Source organism: Corvus kubaryi, unplaced genomic scaffold (genome assembly GCF_017639235.1).
Source record: "Corvus kubaryi isolate FWS band 111438036 unplaced genomic scaffold, C.kubaryi_AGA036_p1.0 37387, whole genome shotgun sequence".
Lineage (NCBI taxonomy): Eukaryota > Metazoa > Chordata > Aves > Passeriformes > Corvidae > Corvus > Corvus kubaryi.
Genome location: NW_024581129.1, coordinates 13,868,309 through 13,890,530, shown reverse-complemented (window position 1 = coordinate 13,890,530; position 22,222 = coordinate 13,868,309). Strand labels below are relative to the sequence as shown.

The 22,222-nt window shown below is 44.4% G+C and overlaps 1 protein-coding gene across 1 annotated transcript in view; it reads right to left on the bottom strand.

Moving 5' to 3' along the window:
- The window catches only part of DNAAF8 (dynein axonemal assembly factor 8), an 89,093-nt gene that overhangs the window by 59,410 nt on the left and 7,461 nt on the right, over positions 1–22,222 (bottom strand). Inside the window, exons 5-11 of the mRNA XM_042037608.1 lie at positions 21,005–21,101; positions 20,531–20,669; positions 19,537–19,683; positions 19,085–19,165; positions 17,096–17,449; positions 15,116–15,275; positions 1,669–1,860 (exon numbers count right to left, since the gene is read on the bottom strand). Of these exons, the coding sequence (XP_041893542.1) occupies positions 1,669–1,860; positions 15,116–15,275; positions 17,096–17,449; positions 19,085–19,165; positions 19,537–19,683; positions 20,531–20,669; positions 21,005–21,101 (1,170 nt within the window). The remainder of the gene's footprint in view (positions 1–1,668; positions 1,861–15,115; positions 15,276–17,095; positions 17,450–19,084; positions 19,166–19,536; positions 19,684–20,530; positions 20,670–21,004; positions 21,102–22,222) is intronic.

Genomic DNA, 22,222 nt, shown 5'->3' with positions numbered 1-22,222 from the left:
ACTCAAAACAGCCTGGGAAGGCACTGGGGTGCTGCAAAATGTCCAGGGCAGCTGGTGAAAGAGGGCAGAAAACTCTGGGAAAGCCAGACACAGGGAATCAGCAAAGCCAGGAGAAAGGAACAGCAGCCATGCGAGCAGAGGTGCCTGATCCAGAACATGCTCTGGATGGAGAGAAAGGCAAGTCCGAGCTACAGGACCGTGATTCCCTCCCAGGGTTCTGGTGGATACAGAAACTCCAAGCCTTGTTCTCCTGGTTTATACCATCACCAGTCTCTAGATGCATTGCCAGCTCTATTTACTGCATTTACAGCCCCAAATAAAGGCCTTTCTAAACATGTTTTTAGCACAGGGCCAGGCTGGATTTTGAAACTGTTGCATGGCTCAGCTGGAGAACTCCAGACACCAGCACCAAGTCCTCCACTGCTTTGAACACTGGATTCCCATGGGGAATTCTGCAGCATCCAGAGGATCACTGCTCCCAACTGGCAGCACCCAGCACACATCTCCAACGAGATCAGTGAGGATATGCTGATTTACACAAGCCAGTCAATGGAATTGCATGGATTACCAGATGAGAATTTGATCTAAAAATGCCTCAACACTTCCAATTCTTTCAATGAAAGAAATGCAAACGTCTTCATTGCTATCCAGCAGCCATTTCAGAGCCTGTGTAGAATAAATGGGTGGATTTTACCCCAGTTTTCCCTTGGGCACAAAGTCCATCTGAACATCTGACCCTACACCCAGCAGAGTGACACAGCCCTGGAAGCTGAGGTTCCCTTCCAGGCTCAGAGAGAACTGCTACAACTCAGAGCTCAGGGATTTTTTCATGGGAATAACACGAGGGAAGAGAGATCACACTGCAGCTGGTCACAAGCTAACAAGTCTGAACGGAAAATTCAGGATCCAGGGCTGTTCCAGTGGCAATTTTCATTAGCACTGAACTAACACTAAAGAATGTTAGCAATGTTTTAATGGAAGCACGAACATCATTAACAATTAATTGTGTTTAAGTGGAGTTTAAGTGATTTAAAAGCCTGGTGCAGGCTGGCTGCTCAGGGTGAAATCTACCTGGACTGTGTGGATCAGTATTGGTATCCCAGAGTCTTTCCCAGGGAAAAGAATAAGGCCAGTGAGCAGGGTGGGAAGGAAAAATATACATTGGGGAGGAAAAATCCACTGTTTTCCCTAGGGAATAAAGGGTAATATGGATGGGAAGGGGAGAGGATGGGGTGGTTTCTTTAGAGGAGAAAATCATGTGAACCAAAGGACAATTAAGATAAGGCAGCCCCTCACTTGTTCACAGCACTCTTGACTATCAGAAAGGGTCTATCCTTCTCTAGAACAAGTGGTAAAAACCAGGAACCTGTGTCCATTGCCAAGAACAAAGCCTAACACCCAGCAGTCACTTGTGACAACTGAAAATCTGGTTCAACAATTTTTCACTTCTTCATAAACTACAGACACAACCCAGCTCCACTGACTCCGGCGAGACTTTTATTTACTGACTCTGAGGTGAAACAGAACATCATTTCCACTTTGTTCAGCCACCGTTTTGTAGCTGTTGAGGGGAAAAAAAGGAGATTTCAAGAGCAATTATGTATTCACTGGAGGTCAAAACACTGCCCTCATCAGCCAGAGCCTTTTGTGCCAGGTCACTGCACTCACCAGGGACAGGAGCCACGTCACGAGGGCCTGGTAGATGTTGGCTGCTCCCAGCACCTTGTCAGGCACCTGCCCCTCACACTGATCTGTGGCCACTTGGCCACAACTTGCCAGCCAAATGGTCATCAGCAGCACCTCCTTTTTCACACAGTGGGATCCAGGCAACGTGTCAATAGCTGGCAAAAAAGAGGCTTCCTGTCAAAAAAAAAAAAAAAATAGTATGAAAATGGAAGTCACTCGGATTACTGGAAGTGTATTCATCATCAGGAATTAATTACGTTCATTGCCATCACAGGAGGGGCATTTAACACCCAGAGAGCATTTATCAAAGAGGGAGAATGAGCCATAAAAGCCAGGTTGTTCTATCAGTGACACCTGCCTGAGCACTGCAGGTTTCCTTGGACAGCTGTCACCTGGGTCCTCATTTAGTCCCACACTGCCTGGTGAATGGAAGGCTACACAGTCACAGCTGGAAAAGCGTGATTGAATTTATTCTGTATTCAAGACTCAGTGTTTGGGGGGTTTTTTTAATCACTGAAAAGCCCTCAAACGAGCCTGATAGTGTGAAAACTCATTATTTTCTGCTTCACCTAACATCCCTTATTTCAGAGATGATGTCACAGTTAAGGGAACTCACCTCCTTTCTTTACTTCAGCATTGATAGTTGGTTATTTAGGATGCAAATTCCCTCTCCTTTAAGAGAACTGTTCAAGACACAACTTCAAGCTTGAACTTTGAACAGTTTTTTGTCCTTCCACAGCTGCAGCTGTAATTACTGCCTGGCTTGTTCTTCCCATCTATATTCAATTTGCTGGCCCTGACATTTCTTTGGTAAATTAACAAGCAAGTCCCTAAAATCCCAAAGATTCTCCAGTACTGCTCCTCAACAGTTATGATCACAGAATCATGGAAGGGTTTGGGTTGGAAGGGGCCTTAAAACTCTTCTTCTTGCACCACATCCCACAGGCAGGGACAACTTCCTCTGGACCAGGTTGCTCCAAGCCCCATCCAACCTGGCCTCATGTTCTCAGTTGCTCCATGTAGCCCATAATGAGGATTTCTGCCCACACCTCTACACTGAATGAACCTTAATTTGATTTACCTGGATTTACTCTGAAAGCAAAGTAAGCCAAACGCAATTACAGCCACTTCAATTCTGAATTAAAATGTCCACAAAGGTGTTTCATGACTAATCCACTTGACAAGTTAATGTAGCTTGACTTTTGTGCCAGTCCTCGAAACAGACAACTTCTTAAAATGGTTTAATAAGGCATAAAACGAATAAAATCCAACAAGCAGCTCTACTGTGTCACCCAGTGTTTTGGTACCAAATAAAAACTGCAATTAGTAATAAAAGCAAAACAGCCATGCAGAGGTGTGTGATGCTGCAGATTCGGGTTAATTGATGTTACTGCAGTCCTGGGGTGCCAACAGAATTCCTCAGGGCTTTTTCCCCACCACTGCAATCCCCTGAGGAAGAGGACTTAGGGGAAACTCTGGGACCATGAGGAAAAAGTGACCTTCTCCTATATCCTGTGTTGGAAAAAAAAAAATCTTTCCTTCCTCCCTCAAGGGTGTGGGGGTCAATGAGAGGAGGTAATTTAGGAGCTAACGATACAAACAGTATCTATAACTGATGTTTCAGCAGGAAATCTCCCAGCTATTCCAAACTTCCTCAGCCCAGCAGCAGGGGAGGGCTCTGTGGGTTTTCTGACCAAAATCAGATCAGAAGTTTACTTATTAAGGTTCTTTCTGAGTGAAGTTTTGATGAAGGTTGAACCTGCCCTCTGCCAGCCTCCTCAACCCAACAAGAATTTAGGTGTAGAACTTGAATAACTTCTGAAATATTAAGGCAAATGAACAAAACAGGAGCTAATCCAATTTAATTCTGGGCAAGAATGGCTGAAGGAAGATACAACTGGTGCTTTCTGGGTATGGCTTCCCACAGCACTGCCCAGTTTACCCCAGTCTGCAGATGAGGAGAGTTCAATCTGCCCACATTACGCTGGCTTTTATTTGTGACAGTTTTAAGTTATAAAAAGCCTAAAATTACTCAAATGCTGGGCTATTTTTGGTTGCTCTGGCTGGAATTGTGCTGTCACTCAGAGATAGGCTTGCAGCTGATTGTAGTCAATGCCAACAATTACCAGAGTAAATAAGATAAAATTTCCTCTTCCCAAATTCTTGCTATTTTATTTTGCAATTACAGTTTATGTCATTGCAAGTTCCAGCCCTTCAGCTCAGTTTTCCAACCACCCTCCATCCCCAGCTCTGGCCTTTTTTCTCCACTCTCACAAAACAGCAGTGCAAAGAGGAGCAGCAGCCACATTGAGCAGCCAAGGAGTGACCTCTGCCCAAATCCACACCACAGTGAAATGGGGAAAAAGGAATTGCAAGACAATTTCAGGACAGCCACATATATCCAGCCTTCAGTGCCAGTGGTGCTGAACTTGCACAGAGGCACAATGGCCTTAGACTGAGGGAAGGCAGGGCTGGATGGGATATTGGGAAGGAATTGTTCCCTGGGAGGGTGGGCAAGCCCTGGCACAGGGTGCCCAGAGCAGCTGTGGCTGCTCCTGGAGCCCTGGAAGAGTCCAAGGCCAGGCTGGATGGGGCTTGGAGCAGCCTGGGACAGTGGAAGGTGGAACTGGATGGGCTTTAAATCCCCTTCCCACCCAAACCACTCTGTGATTCCATAATAATCCCAAAGACAGCTACTATTCATAAAAAACTAATTTTAAAAAGTGGCAATTTACCTCCATATTATTATTATTTTAAACCAGAGCTGTTTATAATGACAGCAAGCCAAAGCTCATTGGGCACAAGCTTATCAGCCACGATTAACATCATTTTATTTCTGATAAAATAGCTCAGAGTGGTTAAATGATGCTTTTGTTGATGTTTTTTAAAAGTGTAGTTGGCATTACTCTTCCTACACCTCCATGTTAGATTGGGCAAAGAGTTTCAAAGACTGAAAAACATTACTGTCAAAGCTGTGAGAGGCTGGAATGACCAAGGAGAAGTTTAGGAGCCAGGCAACAACTTCACAAAGGTTTCCCAGCCGAATCAACTCATCCACTCTGAGGAGTTGCCCCAGTGGCAGGAGAGGCCAAGGAAAAACCAATTTTTTACTTTAACAGATACAGCCTCTCCTTTCCAGGTAAAAAAACTTCAATATTTCCCTCCCAGCACCTTTTCCAATGCTAACATGGAAGCAAGGCAGTGTGTTCCACCCAAATACCCTCCCTACTCCATTGAACAGACTCTGCAGCAGTAAAAGCTCCATCCAAACATCCACTGCATGGAAAAGGAAGAGAAGCTAAACTCACCCAATCTCCTCCTTTAGCACAGAGGGGTGAGTGAAGGGGAAGGGGAGGAATAGGAAGACTTTCTCTCTCATTGGCTGGAGGTTTAATCAAAATAATTGTTTTCAGCCCTGTCTAAATTTATCCTTCTATGTCATCTGCACCCTAGCTTGGATCCCAGATTTAAGAGGCAATCCCTGATGAATGGCAAATTACTGACTGCAGAACTCTTTTGCCAAACGATGCATCTGCTGTGGGTTTGTAAATGTGAGCTGATTTCTAAGTGCTGGAGCAGCTCGAGCTAATTTCTCTAATGAACCTTCCCCTCTCATTCCACAGCTGCTCTGGTATTCCATGTTCCCACTCTGCCATGGACAGAGCTCGTGGTACAAGACATAACCATGATGACTGTGTGGTTATATCCCTATTTTCCACGCAGTCACATGGTAAATGTAGGATTTTTAGGATACATTTAACAATTCTGGCCATCTAATGCAAAGCAGATTATCACTATTCCACAGCTTCTAAAAATTCTTGCATTAGATGAAGACATATTGGAAATGTCAAGTGTTTGTTCATTTTCATTCTGTAGGGAAGGAAAAATGATGACAATGCCATCTGTTAGATGATTTGAAACTCCACATTAAAGCATGGAATAAACCCTGAAACCATTCAAAGAACTGCTTTATCACTGCAAAGTGGGAGCAACGGGTGAGAACAAGGAGAGGATCTGCAGTTCCTGCATGCAACTGGCAGAACACTCTGGAATTAGGAAGTTAACTTTTAATGACAAAAAGGAGAGTACAATTGATGCTTAACAGTCTGAATGGTCTTTCTGTAAATGCATTTCTGTACTGGAGTCACTCTGTAGCACCACTACCTTTCTGAGGATCATGCTGAGGTTATGGATCTGAAAAACACGATGGGAGCAAGATGGTATTGAAATTTCTGATGTGGACTGAGCCTCAGATTGCTCAAATGGAGGAATTATGATCTTCCAAAGCAGATAACTGCCAAAGGGAGATTGCAGGGATTCAGAGAGCTGTGTAATGGAGCACTATTTGCTCTGATCTCCACAGTTTTCAATTCACTTAGGGCACTCCACATCATGGGAGTTTAAGTTAAAAATATAATAATAAAGAAAATGTCTTTGCTGAAAGTTTTCTTGCTCTGGACAATTATTCTTAGTCTTGGGTATGAAGAATAAAACCTCTTAACTGCACTAAGGGAATTCTCAGCTGCTTCACTGGAGTTAATGGCCCATCTATGAAAGATGTGGATAAACCCTCTTCCATGGGAGGCAAGGATCTGGTGCATAGGATACGTTAGCAGAGAGATGCTGTGGATCACATAGGATCAAAATATTTTTGGTCCAAATTCATCAAGTTAAAAAAACCCATCAAAATAACTGGTAACAAATAGCTTTTTTTTTTACATATAATTTCTTCTTTATTTTTTAGAAGTGGGAAAATTTTCTGTCAAAAGCTCAGCTCAGGTAACCACTGACCTGAGAAGTGCATTATAATTTAAATCAAAGTTACACTGAGTCTTATTGGAGTTTGTTTGCTTTCTGAGACACACTCATTAAAAATGAGAAGTGCCTTTTCCATGATTGGTGTTTACACTCCAGTAACACTTGGAGAGGCTCAGAAGGATTTCCAGCCTCATTGTGCTGGTGTTCTGAGCACATGTAACAAAAAGTTCCTCTTCTAATGAGTTTATACTCCTGGTTAATGAGAAGCAGCTGAAATGAGTAAAGGAAGTTTAATTACTTACACATTTCATGTGAGCACAAGACTGGGAATCGGGAACTTGTGTGAGTGGGAATCAGTCCTGGCTCTGGAATGAAGTATTTCTCTGTGGAACTGTAAAGTGAGGATAATATTTCCTTATCCTGGTCCCTGTCTAGCTGGATTAATTATCAAAAGTCTGTAAAGAGCTCTGAAGAGGAAGAGTGTAAGATTATCAACAAACTTTCAAAATTAACCTTTGTTCCCTTTCCTGCTCCTCAAAGTGTTGTGGCCTCTCAGCCCCCTCAGCGTGATCTTATCTGCATCTTCCACAACTTGTTCTTCAAAGGATTCCAATCTGCCTCACAAATAAAACGTGTCAGGACTTCCAGGCCCTCAGAAGGGAAGGAAACTGCACATGGGCACTTGGAAATGCTGGGACAGAGCATGGAATTGGTCCTCAACCATCTGAAATCCAGGCTGGCATTTGGTGCATGTTCCAAGCTGGGTTTAAATCCTACAGAAATGGCTCTACTTGGATACTCCAGGAGATTCTCTGTTCCCTGCCCATGGCAGGGGGTTGGAATGAGATATATTTAAGGTCCCTTCCGACCCAAACCGTTTGGGATTGGTTCCATGATTCACCATACATTCATCAACTTAGGAAAAGCCTCTTTTTTTTCCCCATCCATTTATCTCTTCCATGTATTTCCCCTGACACTCTATGGAAATCCACAAAGAAATAAAGGAAAATAAAGGGTCTGAGGGAGGAAACTGCTCAGCTGCTTTATCAGGAAGTTTTAGCAGAGCTAAAGTGGCTTGTTTTACAGACTGTCAGCTTCCAGTTAAAATGGATTGTGTCTGGTTTGTCACAGGCCCTGTGCTCTTCCCTCCAGCTACAAAACACCCCCCAGACAACCCTTCAGACCTGTGAATTTGGGGCTTTTCAATCCTGAGAAGTGCTAACTGCTTACAGTGTTCCCTGAAGCTGGTGGGAACTCCAGGTGCTTGGCAGAGAGCTGGGTAGAGCTCTGTGTTTGCAAAATAAAAATAACTGCACGATTCTTCCACTCCATAAGCTCAGATAAAGCCCTGAATTCCATTCCCTGCCACTGAGAATAATGCCCCATAATGAGTATTTGTGGAATAATGTGTTTACAAGTTGTGACCAAGCTTATCCTCCTGTGTGCTAGGATTTGGAACACAAGCCCAGCCTAAGTCAGTGCTGAACAAGAAGGCAGAAAGAAAACCAAGAGTGCCGTTTCAATCCTGCAGTTCCTTTAACAGACAAGCCTGTACATCCCCTTGGAAAAACAGAGGGGCAGGTTCAGCCTCCTTTCATCTACAAATAGCATCAGTGATCACAGCCCTGAGGTGAGGCCAGGAGTTGGGAATTCTATTTTGATTCCAAGAGAGACAATCACGGCAGAAAGTGTTTGTCTGTGTAATTAAACGTGACTGGCACTTGTTCACAGCCACTGCAAACCCAGGGCAGCTCTTCCTGCTGCCAGTACAGGGCCTGGCATGGAGCAGGCAAGGCCCGAGGAGACAAAAAGCCCAGAGATGGTTTTGTGTTCTCCTGCCCTCTCTGGGATGAGAAATAGAATTTGGCTCATGGGCATTTTACATTCTTGTCTTCAAGTTTAATGTGAACATCCTGCTAATGTGAATGGAGGAGGATTCAGGACCTCTACTGGCAGCAAGTTCATGCATGGAATCCTGGAAACTCTGTTCCTTTCCTCGTATTAACCTTTCCCTTAAGCAACAGCAACCAATGTTCCCATCTGTCAAACTGAGGCAGGAGTATATTGAGGAATAAGCCTGAACTCATTTTAATCACTTCCAAGATATGCCGAGGAATATAAAGGATTAAATATCTCACATTATCCTGAGGCCTTTTCAAACTCCAGTCAGAGAAACAGCACTGCAAGAACTCATTGCTTTAAAAACCCTGGTTCTTCAATTCCTTCCACAGCTGGAAAAAGCATGAAAGTGGGAACCCCTGGGAACCATCAGAGTGGCTCTCCAGGTTTACATGGAAGGTTCTCTGTGGCTTTTTGGTGATTTGTTGCATTCAGCACAGGTGAATTTCCTGGTTCTGAGCATTTCTACAGCAATTTGGCTGGAAAGCCTCTTAAAGCAGCCAAAGGTTATGAAAGCAGCTTTACTATGTGGCTCTTGGACCTGCTCTGGTAGTGTGAGCAGAGTTGGGGAAAGGAGCCATCAGGATGGGAAGTACAACCTGCCCCAAGAGTGCCTGGGCACTTCCATAACACTCTGACTCTGGGAACTTGGAGAGCAAACTCCTCCTGTGTGGAGGGAGTTGTTTGTTAACACAGACATGTAAGGCCAGACCCTCTGCTTGTCTATTAAGGCAAATCCTTAGGTGAGATCCGTGCCATGCAGAGCCTCAGCCCCTGGGATTTGTGCCTGCAGCCAGGGACAGCAGGAAGCAGCAGCTCCACCAAAGTGCTGTGCCAGCAAATCACCCCGTTTGCTTTCCCTGGCACCATGTGGGAAGATGAAGAGGAGGCCAGAAACACAGGCTCTGTGCCAGCTGCCAGCCACCCATGCTAGAAAAACACTTCCTTAGGATCTTCCATCCATTCCCAATGCCGTGTGCTGGACTGGTGGCACTAACAGGAATCTTGGCCTTCTGTCTCCGTGTGCTAAGTTTAATTCTATCTCTAATTGCCTTAGTTTATTTTTAAGCCCTTCTTGAGTCGAGGCAGCGGGTTCATTAAGTACAAGAGATTTTAATCTTGTTTCAGGAACTCATTAAATGCCTGGCAGGAAAAAAAAAAAGGAGGAATTCAGGGGCCATCTGGTGGCTGTTGGGCACAGCACTGCTGGCCACAACCTTGGCATCAGCCCAACAGAGAGAGTACCTGGAGCCAAGCACAACCCAAACCCGGCTCTGGTGTCCAAAAAAAAATTTAGTGTAGGAAATATTCAGTGATTTTTACAATTAATGGGGTTTTTTTTAAAGCTATATTAAAATCATAGCAAGGGCTAAATGCTGTTGTAATTACATTCACACAGATGCAGTTGCTTTGGTCCAGTGTCAGTGAAAACATTTGGTCACAGGTGATTTGTACTACCAGGATCACCTTTGGAGTAACACAGATATAGAAAAATTCAACTACTGTGTCACAAAATCGTTATAATCATCAGAAGATTTTATAGGTTTCCTCAGCTTCTCCAAATAGAGGTACTGCACCACATTTTGGGGGATAAATTGGCATTTCTGTAAGGAAGTGGCACAAAACCTATTCCTTCATGATGGTTGGTCAGGCCTTTGTCCATTCCTTAAGTGGAGACATTAATCTGACTTTCTTACAGTCCTTTTCCTTTATGCATTTTCCACCCAGCAATAAAAGTGGTGTATTTTTAAATAGTGCTGAGGCCATCACCTCAGTGCAGCCATGCGAGCAGCTCCAGTGGAGCTGAGGAGGTGCCCAAGTGCTCCTGGTCCAGCTGGTGAAGTGCTGGGTTGGGATCCCAGGATCCACAACGTCCTTGAACAACCCAAAGATGGAAGAAAAGGGCAATTTCCAATGTTGATGTCAGCACTATTGCCTTTAAAAGATCAAAACACCCATGGAACAGCAACAGCAATCACAGGCACCTATTTAAGGAAGACAGGTAAAGAATCAAAAGCATTTCACTGACAATTTGCAGATCAAGGCACCTCCTCCTTAAAAATAACTTCTGGGGTCAGTAACTGAACTAAAAATACTTGTACAAGTTTTGGAAATCAATCCCTACTTTCAGGCAGACCATGCTGATGCAGGGTAATTGTCCCAGCAGCAGAATGTTCAGCACTCCAGCACCCCTCTGGATAGTAAATATGGATTTTGTCAGGGATTCTCCCCTGAAGAAGTATCAGATCAAAGAGAGAACAAGGCCATCAAAGGGCGAGGAAGGATTTGACCATAGTATATTGGTAATTTTGTGGCAATGCAAGTAGAAAATCTTGTGGCTGAGAATTCTGCCTGACACCAGTGAGCTGAGTCAAGAGTGTGTTAACAGGAAAAACCTGCTGATTTTGACAAAAAGGTGATGGAGCCTGTGTTTACAAGATGGAAAGTACCCACATCATCTATTTGTTAAGGTAGAATGACTCTGTTGTGCCTGGATGTTTTTGTTTTGTAAGGCAGCTGTAAGGCTAAGCTGCAATGAGATGAGGATCATGGTAATATAATTACTAATACAAGGTTAGCCCAAGTGATTGTGAATGCCAAGAAAAATGAGATGCCTCAGTATGAGTCAACACATTCATTTCCCAACCACTCTGGCTGTGTAAGGGAGATAAAACAGTGTTTATAAGGGGCTGGTTACAAGGTGGCTCCTAATAGCCCTCCAACAACATTATCTTGTTCTGCCATATCATGATAAAGCAATAAATGGAGAATCAAGCTGAAGAGCTGCTGAAAGCACCTACTTTGTCCCAATAATAAAAGAGATGAATCCAAGCTAAATTCTAGTTGTGTGTTAAATGAATTCCAGGGCTGGATGGGAAGTGTCAGGGCCATGGCAGGGCTTTGGCTGCAGTGTTCAAGGCCAGGTCTGACACGAGCTCAGGTGTGTCACTTCACACGGGGCTGCTGGGAAAGGAGCTCTGTGAAGCTGCTTTTTCAGCAAAGACATTTCCCTTGGTCCTGGACAAGCTGCAAAGAGCTCTGCCTCAGCCTGGCCTCACCTCCCTCACCTGCACTGAGCCTGCACTCACTGCTCTGACTTGGTGGCTGCAGCTCAGCTCTGTTTCATCACTCCAGACCCCCTGCGTGATCACTGGGCTGACCCTGGGTTCTGTTCCTGCCTTGGCTTTCTGCCCTTGATCTTGGACCTTCCTCATTCCCACACATTTGCCTCCTGGCCACCTTCACTGGGGCTGCTCTGCTGCTCCTTGGGGACCGTGGGACTGCCCTCCTTGCTGGTGGGGACTGCCCTGCCTGCCTTGCTCTCACCTGCAGATGCTGCTTTGTCTTCCCCAAAGGGTTCCCACTGCCAGAGGGCAGGGATGGATGGGATATTGGGAAGGAATTGTTCCCTGGGAGGGTGGGCAGGCCCTGGCACAGGGTGCCCAGAGCAGCTGTGGCTGCCCCTGGATCCCTGGCAGTGTCCAAGGCCAGGTTGGACATTGGGGCTTGGAGCATCCTGGGCCAGTGGAAGGTGTCCCTGCCCATGGCAGGGGGTGGGACTGGATGGGATTTAAGGTCCCTTCCCACCCAAACCATCCTGTGATATCCTTAGAATAACCTGCTTGTGCTGCTCCTGACATAAAACTCAGTTCTGACTCTGGCAAAAGTTACCTCCATTTTCTGGATCCCACCTAATGGGAAAGTGGTAGGAAAACAACATCAGCACTAAGTTACTTATCATAATAAGCAAGATGAATGAAGAGACAGATCAAACCTATTTCATTTTACATCCTCCATTTAACTGCTTTTCATGCTCCCAGCATTCCTTCTGTCTCCCTCAGCAGTAACACTGCTCAAATACTGAAACAAACCCTCTATTGCTCTTCTTAAACTACGAATTCATCCTGGCCCTACAGCAAGGATCACACCACCGCTCTGCTGGCTTTCACAGAACTCTAGGTGCTTACATCAGTTCTGAACCAGATCCAAAGGTTAAAATGTGGTTAAGGAGCCCAATTTCAGAAGAGATCAACTCATGCCAGTCTTAAATTTCATTGAAAGTTTGGGTGGTGCAGAAAAGGGAAAAAAACCAAAACAAAACACCAAACCAAAACCAAAACATAGCATTAAAAAAAATCCAGTTCTTCCCTGCATTATTTTTAAAACTAAGAGGTGGGCCAGATTGCCCAAGTATTCAGACACCTAAAGACATGGACTTGACAGGCAGAATTCTTAGAAAGAACCCGCTGATTTCCCAGGGAATTGGCACCTGCATGTCTTGAAAATCCACTGGATCTCAGCCCCTTCTTTAGCAGCTGAAGTGAATTCTCAGTCTCCCAGTTACCTGCACTGTGTTCAAAGTGCTCTCCCCAGCCCTGACTCTCAGAGTGGAGCTGAGGACAGAGTTTGACTGAACTGGGTTGAGAAAAAGGAGACAGCACATGAAATGTGCTTTTACATTTTAGACAAGAACTCTAATGTAACCCTAATGCAGCTTTTAAAATTTCCTTTGCCAGTCTTTCCCAGCACCTCAGCTACAGGAATTGCAGAGTTTCTAAACTTTCCCTCTGATTATTATTCAATTCAATTATTTATGTACATTATAAATGGTCAGAGGAATTCTGGAAACTATGACAAGTGTTCCAGATCTGAACATCTATCACTGCCAAAACAAAGGACTTACAAAACAAATTTGCAAGTGTGCTACTCTGTCAGCCACTGGGGCTTGTTCTTTGAATACACATGTTTATATATAGATATTAGATGTTTTCACTGAGACATAGCTGCCAAATTACAGGGGCTTTTAGTTTCAAATGTCAAAACAGTCAAGTTTTTCTGTGTTCATAAAAAAAGGAAGAAAAGAAAACCCTGTTCAAATTCAAAGAAAAAATGCTGCTATCAAGGCAGATTTCAAGTAATCTTGCAAAGGACTGTTGTATTTGATAGATGATGTTGATACATTTTTTATTCTTAGTTTTAATAATGAATATTTCTGAATAAGAACTAAGAGCAGAGTTGCCCAGACAACACAGTTAGTATGGCTTGTGCTGATTTGCTTTTACCAACAGTGCCTTGGGAGGTCAGGCAGGTTCCCCTGGAGCAGGCTGGCACTCAGTTTGGAGTCATGGAATGCTTTGGGTGGGAAGGATCATAAAGATCATCTCATCCCACTCCCTGCCATGGGCAGGGACACCTTCCACTATCCCAGCTTGCTCCAGCCTGGCCTTGGACACTGCCAGGGATCCAGGGGCAGCCACAGCTGCTCTGGGCACCCTGTGCCAGGGCCTGCCCACCCTCAGAGGGAGGAATTTCTCCCCAATATCCCATCTATCCCTGCCCTCTGACAGGTTAAATCCCTTGTCCCTTGTCCTGTCACTGTGTACCAAGTCCCTCTCCCTCTCTCTGGGCACTGGCAGCAGTTTGCACAGGCAGCAGGAGCCTGGGCTGGTGAGAAATGCCCATGTCCCTGCTGCCACAACTGCAACATCATCCCATCTCTTAGGGGAATATTTACAACTTCAGTTCCAGCACAGATCCACCCTGAGCTCTGCTCGAGACAAAGCACATCATCGAGCCCATCCTCATTTTATTGGCATCAGCACAGCAAATATGGGAAATGACCAAATACAGAGGAATTCTGCCTTGCCTGGTGCACTGTCAGGAAGGAGAGAGCAAGGCCCACGCGGATTTCTGAGGAGCAAGTGAGTGTCCGCGTCTTAAAAAGGGCTAACTGGAAGGGGGTGGTACCTGCCACCAGCCAGGGAGGAGCAAATCCAAGGATCCACAACCTTTACACCTCTAAAGCAGAGCTCTGGGCACTGTGCTGTCCTTGTCAAAGCAGGCTGGCAGAGGGAAACTCAGCTGGGAGCTTTTTAATCCTTTACTCCTCCTCACTGACTAATCCAGTGCTAAATAAAAGGAGCTTTTAAATCTCCACAAACACAGTAATCAATTTACAAAACAAACCTGAATGGTCTAGCCCCAAATTTAGGGGTGTGAAATCTTTCAACTTTTGCACTGACAAAAGAGCTTTGTTATTGGCATTAGCCCAAATAAATCATTACGGTGGATTCATGGGGATTCTGCAGTTTCTCACCTCCTCTCACCTTCTCACCTGGCCTTGTGTTCAGCAAAAGCAGTGCATGGATGAAGCAGGACTGCTTATCATGGAATCATGGAATGGTTTGGGTTGGGAGTGATCTTAAAGCTCATCTCATTGCAACCCCTCTGCTAAGGGCAGGGACAGAGATAAATCTGAGGAGGAGGAACAACATCCCTGTCTTCCAAGCCATATTTAGGCTGTGGGGAAAAATCAGGATCATTTCATACCCCTTATCAGAGTAAAACCTATTATTAAACCCACAGTCCTCAAAACCTACCCACAAAAGTGAACTATAAAGCTGCTGGGGGCAGACAGCAAGACAGGACTCAGCAGAAAGAGTAAAAATATTTCACTTTTTTAGAAAAAGTTACGAAAAATCATGTGGGAGACTCTGGCTCCTGTGAAATAGGTAACACTGAGGCCACTGATTTCAGCAAGCCCTGACAGGTCAGAACTGGAGGGCAGCTGTTTGGGGAGCTCTCCCTGCACAGGAAAGTGGGGAATTCTTCTCCCTTAGTGTGAGAGAAGAGCTGTAGGGCTGCTCCTCTCCTCAGGTAATGCTGCTCCATGACAAACAGATTTGAAATAATGCAATAAAAAAGACTTTTTGCTCCCAGTTGCCCATGGCAGGGAGCCCCTGCCAGGCCCAGCCTACCCTGAGCCACTGACCATGTGGAAGAGGAGCGGGGTGTTCTCTGCCATGGGCTGCTTCCCACACACCGAGCGCTGAGGCTGCCACTGCTCCAGCTGCTCCTGCAATCTGCAGCTCCTCTGCCTCTCTTTCATCTCCTCTTCCTTTTGGGATAGTTCTCTTTCACTTCCTTCTCTCCTGAAAAAGACACAGATTAAGCTTTTCACTTGGGTAAAAAAGCCACTTGTTCATGTGGTTGCACTTTTTCTCATATTTACACCACACACTTGAGGGGGAATCATGACATGAAAGGCTAAAATAGATTTAGAAAGCAATTCTGGTGCTTGTGGGGGGACACAAGAACTTGGCAGTGGATGAAATCATCTTAGAAGAAAAAGAAAAAAAACCTCAAAGAAAAGGAGCAGAGATCAAACTTCTGATAAGTGGTGATGATCTATCTGGAGATCAAAACTCCTTTAAGCAGAGATGTGTTTGTGATGTGTCACTCCCCATCCCCACACCAAGATTTCCAGTCTAACCCCATTTCCTTTCCTATTTGCTGTAGGATAGGATAGAAAGAAACATCCCCTGACCCCAAGACCTCCCATCTTTCTACATTTGGATGCCTGCAGGAAGATTTCATCTGCCATTTCCATAGCAAACACAAAGTTGAATTTCTTCTGAATTCTTCCAGCCCCAGGTGCCCCAGCAATAATTAGAATAGCAAGAAGAAAACTGAAAACATTTCAAACCATTGAGTTCTTACTCCGAGACAATAAATAACCCACATTGTTGCCTGGCCATGGGCTGCCATCTCAGGCTAACAGGTAATTAAAATGGAGTTTAGTAGTCCTGATGGAAGCAATGAGCTTAATGTCAGGAATTCCAGAGGGAAAAAACCCTGCAACCAACCACCTGCCATTTAAAGCAAGTACACAGGAGCTGAGGTGTTTAAGTGGCAGGGCAGGCAAGTGTTTAACTCTGACACAGAAACAGTCTCCAGAGCAGGCAGATCCTAATTCTTTCCAGGGCTCATATGTCAAAGTCAGAATGTTAAATTTCACTCCGAAAATAGCAGGATATAACCTTTGAAAAGGCAGCATAATGGAGCTCTCCCAAATAGTTGGGCAGGTGCACAAAGCAGCCACCTGATTTCACTTTGAAATTAGACCTTCTCCAGAATACACTACATTAAACTAAACCCAGGGAGGCAGAGGCCCAAATAACTCCGCAATTTCCTCAATTGATATTACTCTTATTTCTATTTTTTAAAGCTTTCCAAGATATTCCTGTGGCATTCCTCACAAGTGTACTTTGTAACTTCAAGATCTTGCACTTTTCTTGGTAGCAAAGAGTCAGAATTCCTTTGTTTGGAAGAAAAAATTACAAGGGGAGACTGATACATCTTCCAGTTTGTAAAAGGTGTTTTATACTGAGAAACTAAATAAACCATTATCCATTCCTTCTGGGAACACAACAAAAATAAGCTTAAATTGGAGAGAGGCTCATTTAAATTAGACTTAATGAAAATCTTTACAACTCTAAGGATAATTTTAAACAGCAAAATGTACTACCTGGGAGTCAAGGAATCCTCACCATTGAGGATTTCAAGACCAAGTTCTATAAAGATCAGCCAGGAGATATTAGATTTTACCTCACTCTTTATGGGCACGGGGAGACTGACCCTTCCAGACCTATTTTCTAGGAAGCTGTGCTTAGGAAATCTCCGTGCTGTTGTTCCTAGAGGAGATCAATACTGTGTTATCCTCCTCTTCTAAAGAAGAAAAGCTAAAGAAAAAGGCTCAATTTACAATGTGCCATAGCTCATCTAATGCCAGGCCGCACTGAGGCTGCCTCTAACCCTTCCAGCAGTAGCTGCCAGGACTGTTGTTCTTTCCAGGTAACAAAACCAGCCATCCTTTTGCTCCAAGTCACAGCTCAGGTAAGCAATGTTCTTTAATCCTGGACAATTAGAGAAGCCACATCCAAACCTGCTGATTACTTTTCTTGTGGGATATCTTGGCAATTGTGCTGTAATTAGAGGACATTCTGGAGCATTTCCTGCATTTTGAATCTCCTCGGTTTCCATTTTGTTCTCTTTCTCTGTGTCAGCTCTGTTGTCCCCACAGCTTGGAAAGGGAGGACTTTCCTTGCCTGGTTCCAATCTTATCAGTTTCCTGGGAACCACTTCCTTTGTCTCTTGCCTCACTTCATGAGATTGTTTTTGACTTATATGAGAGCAACCTCTGTCCTCCAGCCTTTCTGGATGCAGTTTCTCAGCTGGAACAGACGCTTTATGAAGAAGCTCCAAGGCCTCCTTCCGGGCTGTTCGGAGTTGTTGCAGTAACAGGCTTTTCCCTGAGCAATTCCTCCTGCAAAGGAAATAAAAACCTGATTTCATCAAGATAAAGCACTATAGGAATAAAATCACTCTCTGAGGAACTTCTCCTACGAATGAGAGCTCAAAACAAGGACTGGGCATCTACAGGAGCAGTAACTGTGGGTAACAGCAGCACCAGCACTCAGTGACACAAACCACTACACAGCCAGAACACAAAATTCATCTTCCTGGCAACTTCTTCTGCATCCAGGCACAACACAAACACCTACCAGAAGAGCCCTGAACAAATGTATGGTTGGCATGGAAATCAGAGCCTATAGATTTTTGTCCCCTTTGGATACAGGGGGTGGAGTTCAAATACATGCAGATGAAAAGGTTTTTCTAATAATTGTTAGAATTTTTGAGTGTTTGGCTTAATTTCCTCAATGAGACTGCTAAACTGTCAGCAAGCACATTATCATGATAGTGGAATGTCCTGCCATGACATAATCTACATGTACAGAAGAATAATTCCTGTTTAATAATTTGTTCCAGATAAAAGTGAAACTGCATTGATCCCCTGGGAACGAGATCAGAAGTTTGCCATGCTGAGACCAAGAGGATTTCTTATTTACAACCAGAACTGAGCATCATTTGCCAGGCATTACTTGTTCTTTAGCAACATTAAGGTATCAAAATTAAGGAATCAAAATCCAAGCTCTGCTCTCCATCACTGCAGATTTACCCTGATGGAACTGCTGAATTTGTGTCAGTGCTAGGGAGAGTTCCCCAAGCATCACCTTGTCCCTGCTATTTACCGGTTGTGGATTAGATGTTCTAAATTACACTGTTTGGGCTCTGTTCCTTGTCAAATCATCTCCTCTTCCAAACCATTAAAAGAAGTGCAATTGGCTGGCACAACAAGACACATGTTCTGCCTGTCCCCTGCACTGCTGTGGTTTGGACTTCCAGGCTGCAGAACTCCAAATGGAACCCAGAGCATGAATGCAGGAAGATGGTTAAACTTGACACCTCTGCTTCACATTAAACAAATGCCTAATAACCTATGGATATGAATCCATGCATTCAGCAACAAAAGGCTGCCATCTGTGCCTGTTGAGGAATTTACACTTTAGGATTCCACCCATCACACTCTCTCCCCTTTCCCCTCCAATTAAGGAGAATTGGGAGGGTCCCTGCCCAGACAATGTCGTCAATATTCTCTTTAAACCTCTAGCCCTTCTAGCCTAGGTTATTTCTAAAAATAAAGATTGGTCTGAGTCAACTCCCTACAACATTTCCAGATTTGGTTCTGAGTCATGTCAAACACAGTTCTGGTGTCACTCACACAGGTTTGGAGAAAGAGTTGCATTTTCCAGCCCCCCAGGGCACCTCTGGTTGTGTTTTGAGCTGTCCCAAGCAGCTGGACATGTGCAAGTATTGCCTCAAGGATAAACAACTATTCTCTAGCTTTGGTAGCTTTACCATGCAACAGGAAAAGAGTGACCTCCTGGGGCCACTCTGGAGCACTTTCATTACTGGGTTTTTTGGTTTTGTTTTTTTTTGCTGTGAAGGCCAGGAATGGAGATATTTAAGGTCACTCTGATCATTGTTAGGGCAATTATTTTAGTTTCAGAAAACCTGAATATCATATCACTTGAACCAGGGTCCTGCTGAGGAATCTTACCTTCTCCTTTCTGCTTCATCTTTAATTGTCACACTCTCTTCTTCTTCTTCTTCTTCAGAGGAAGAGGAGCTGTCACTTGCACTGTGAAACAATCAGACCATATTAATTAACCCTGTTCCAACTGAGTGTTGACTCTTGGTCATTTCAAGGATGCAAATTTAGAAAATGAGGAAAAAGGGAGAGAGGCTTCCAGGGAAGATCTCCAGGTGTTTTGGAGAGTTCTTCACACTATTACTCCAGCAAATAGAAAATTAAAGTATTCAAGCAACTATCCCAAAATGTTTACCTGTTTATTATCTATTAGCTGTTTATTAACTACAAGGTTTCTTCTTATGACAGAGGTGTGAAAGAACATTTTTCAAGTTACATTTCACAAGTGTGAGATTCAGAAAGGTTTAAGTTTCTCACTTTTTTGTTACTTATTTCTCGCCCTCAATAAAGCCAGGATTTACCTTTGTTCCTCTTCAGGGAATGTGACTGCCTTTTGTGGCTCAGCATCTCTCAAATCTATGTACACAGTTGCAGGTTTTGGCAGGCCCTGGAATCTCATCCTGTCCATCCTCAGAGAACTTGGTGGGGATGACAGCAAGGCAACATCCCTACACATAGAAAACACCACCTCAGCATGTCCTCTGCCTTATCCACACAAGAAATCCTGCAGGGAGTGGATTTCTCCTGAGAAAGGAGCTTTGTGCTTGGCTACCACACAGATTCGGACTCTGCTTCTGCCTACACTCAAAATCCAAGGCTTCAGCTTCCCCCAGGAACACAGATCCCAGGCAGGATGAAGAGGGATATTTAGTTCTCAAAATGTGGCACCACCAAATTGTTCTGGAGAACAAAGGCAGGCACATATGGCAGAAGAGAGATCACAACTTTGAACATCTCAGTGTAAGAACAAGGCCCCCTTTCCTGTCTGCCTCTTCTGGCAATTCCATTTTATCCTCCCAGGCACACAACGTGCAAATCATCCTAGTGGCTCTCCCTGCTCTGGCAATGAGGATACTTCCTACTTTCCCTTCCACTTTTTCCCTCATTATTTCCTCTGTGCTGCCACCATTGATGTTGTTCCCTCTGAACAGCCTGAAAATGCTCTTCCTTCCCACAGAAACCTCCAAGAAGCACTGACATTTCCACTGACACGCACAGAAAATCATCCTGTGTATTTCTGCTCAATTGAGGTACCAGTAAGAGAAATTGATACCCTAGAGGATAATTGGCTCAGCCTCATTTTCCTGCCTTTCCCATTTATCCTAAGTGGCTGGTAAGGCTGATGGAGAAGCCAAGGTGTTTATCATCAAATGTTTCTGAATGACTGAATATTCCAACTCCAGTAGCAGCTTTCTGCAAGGCTACAGAGGAAAACTCCTATGGAAAGCCAGGAGTTCCCAAGTATCCATTCTGGCAGCCAGGATTAGCTGGGATATGTGACAGAAAAGGACCTACTCATTGTCCTGCTGTCCCTGCAAGGAGCAGAGCGTGGCTGGTGGCCCCTCACAGAGAGGGGACCCTGTCCTGGACTGCCTGGCACACAGCTCTGCCAGCCTCTCCATAAGCTCATCTTCAGACTTCCTCCTGAAGGTCTCTGTGGAAGAGCAACCAAATAATCATCAGCTGTGGTCTTCTGCCATGGAATCACCCAATATTCCCCATGTTCACATTGTCCCTTTTCCTACAGCCTGGCAGCAGGGCAAGGATAAAGATAATATTGTCATCTGGCTTGTCTGGCCCATGGCAGGCCACAAAGCACTGGCTTCAGGCTAGGAAACCAAGATGAAATCTTGAGGGAAGTTAATTAAACATGTGTTAGAAGCATTTAAAAACCCCACTATAATTTAAGCATTCAAAATTATGCTGCAGGGAATGACTTCAATACAGGAACCTGAGTTTTATTTATTTTTATGCACTTAGTGACATTACCATAATCTGCTGGGAAGAAAGCAACTTCTGCACGAGTTTTATCTCTCTGCTGCTCCAGCTCCTCAGGATTCTTGTCTAGATCCCATTTCTCAGTATTCTGAAAGAAAACAAGAGAAATGTGATGGAAAGTTTACTCCCAAAAGACTACCCCTAATTTCAGTGCCAGCGTGCTTTCAGCAATTCCAGAGGAAGTGCTGTAAGGAAAGGAATGCATTTATTATATCCCTTCAGACAATGCATCTCTCCAGCTGCTTCAGCTACTTCTGCTGAGGCTTTTTCTCTGAGAATCATGAACCCTTTTGATAAGTCTACAAAAAATCACTGGAGACAGTGGAACAGATTTTAAAGTGGCCTGATACAAGGCCAAGCATGTGCATTCTGATCCTGAATAATGTGAGAACTTCTCACTGCCACCCACAGGAGAAGGACTTCTGGCTCTTCAGTTCTTTGAGATGAGCCTTTTCCTCCCCCTCCAACTTCTGAGCAGGGTAAATTCCCATTCCTGTGGGTACAGCCAGTATCAGATGATACCTCACAGCTGCTCACCCCATCCTGAAGAGAGGATCATCCATTTCCTTGCTCTGAATCCACATGCCCTGGCTGAGAGCACACTCACCTAACTCAGGTACAAGAGCCTGCCATGAAAGTCCACGTGCATTTAAACCACTCATTGCTCTCCCCTCTGAACATTACTTGAAATTGAAGTTTTAATGAAAAGTATCCACGCCCATAGGAAATATCATCACCAGAAATTAGAAGTGCTTACAAGTTTTACTGAACAGAAGGAGGCTGTGAGTTGTGACAATGACACCACTGCCACAAACATGCACTTCACACAACCACTCATGGGCTTTAAAAAAGCAGAAGCAGCCTCCAAATCCATCAGTTTCACCTTGTAAAACCTCCAGCATCTGTCCCTCTTGTTCAAGAGAAGGTTCTCCCTCCTTCCTGAGCCATAAATCTTCACACATATCTGCACCTTGATTAGATCTATTCCAACACTGCGGCACTGGTTTAAGTTCCAGAAGGTCCAGAAGAAAAAAGTGAAGTTTTTCACAATTCCATCTCTAATACAGAAAGGAACTTAAGAAAAAGAAATTTCAAATGAACTGGTAGGAACCAAGAAGAAACTGTGTATTAGGCTTAGCAACTTGACACAAACTGAGGTGCCTGGCTGAGCTGGGAAGCAACAACCCCCAAAGTGAGAACCCCCAAAGA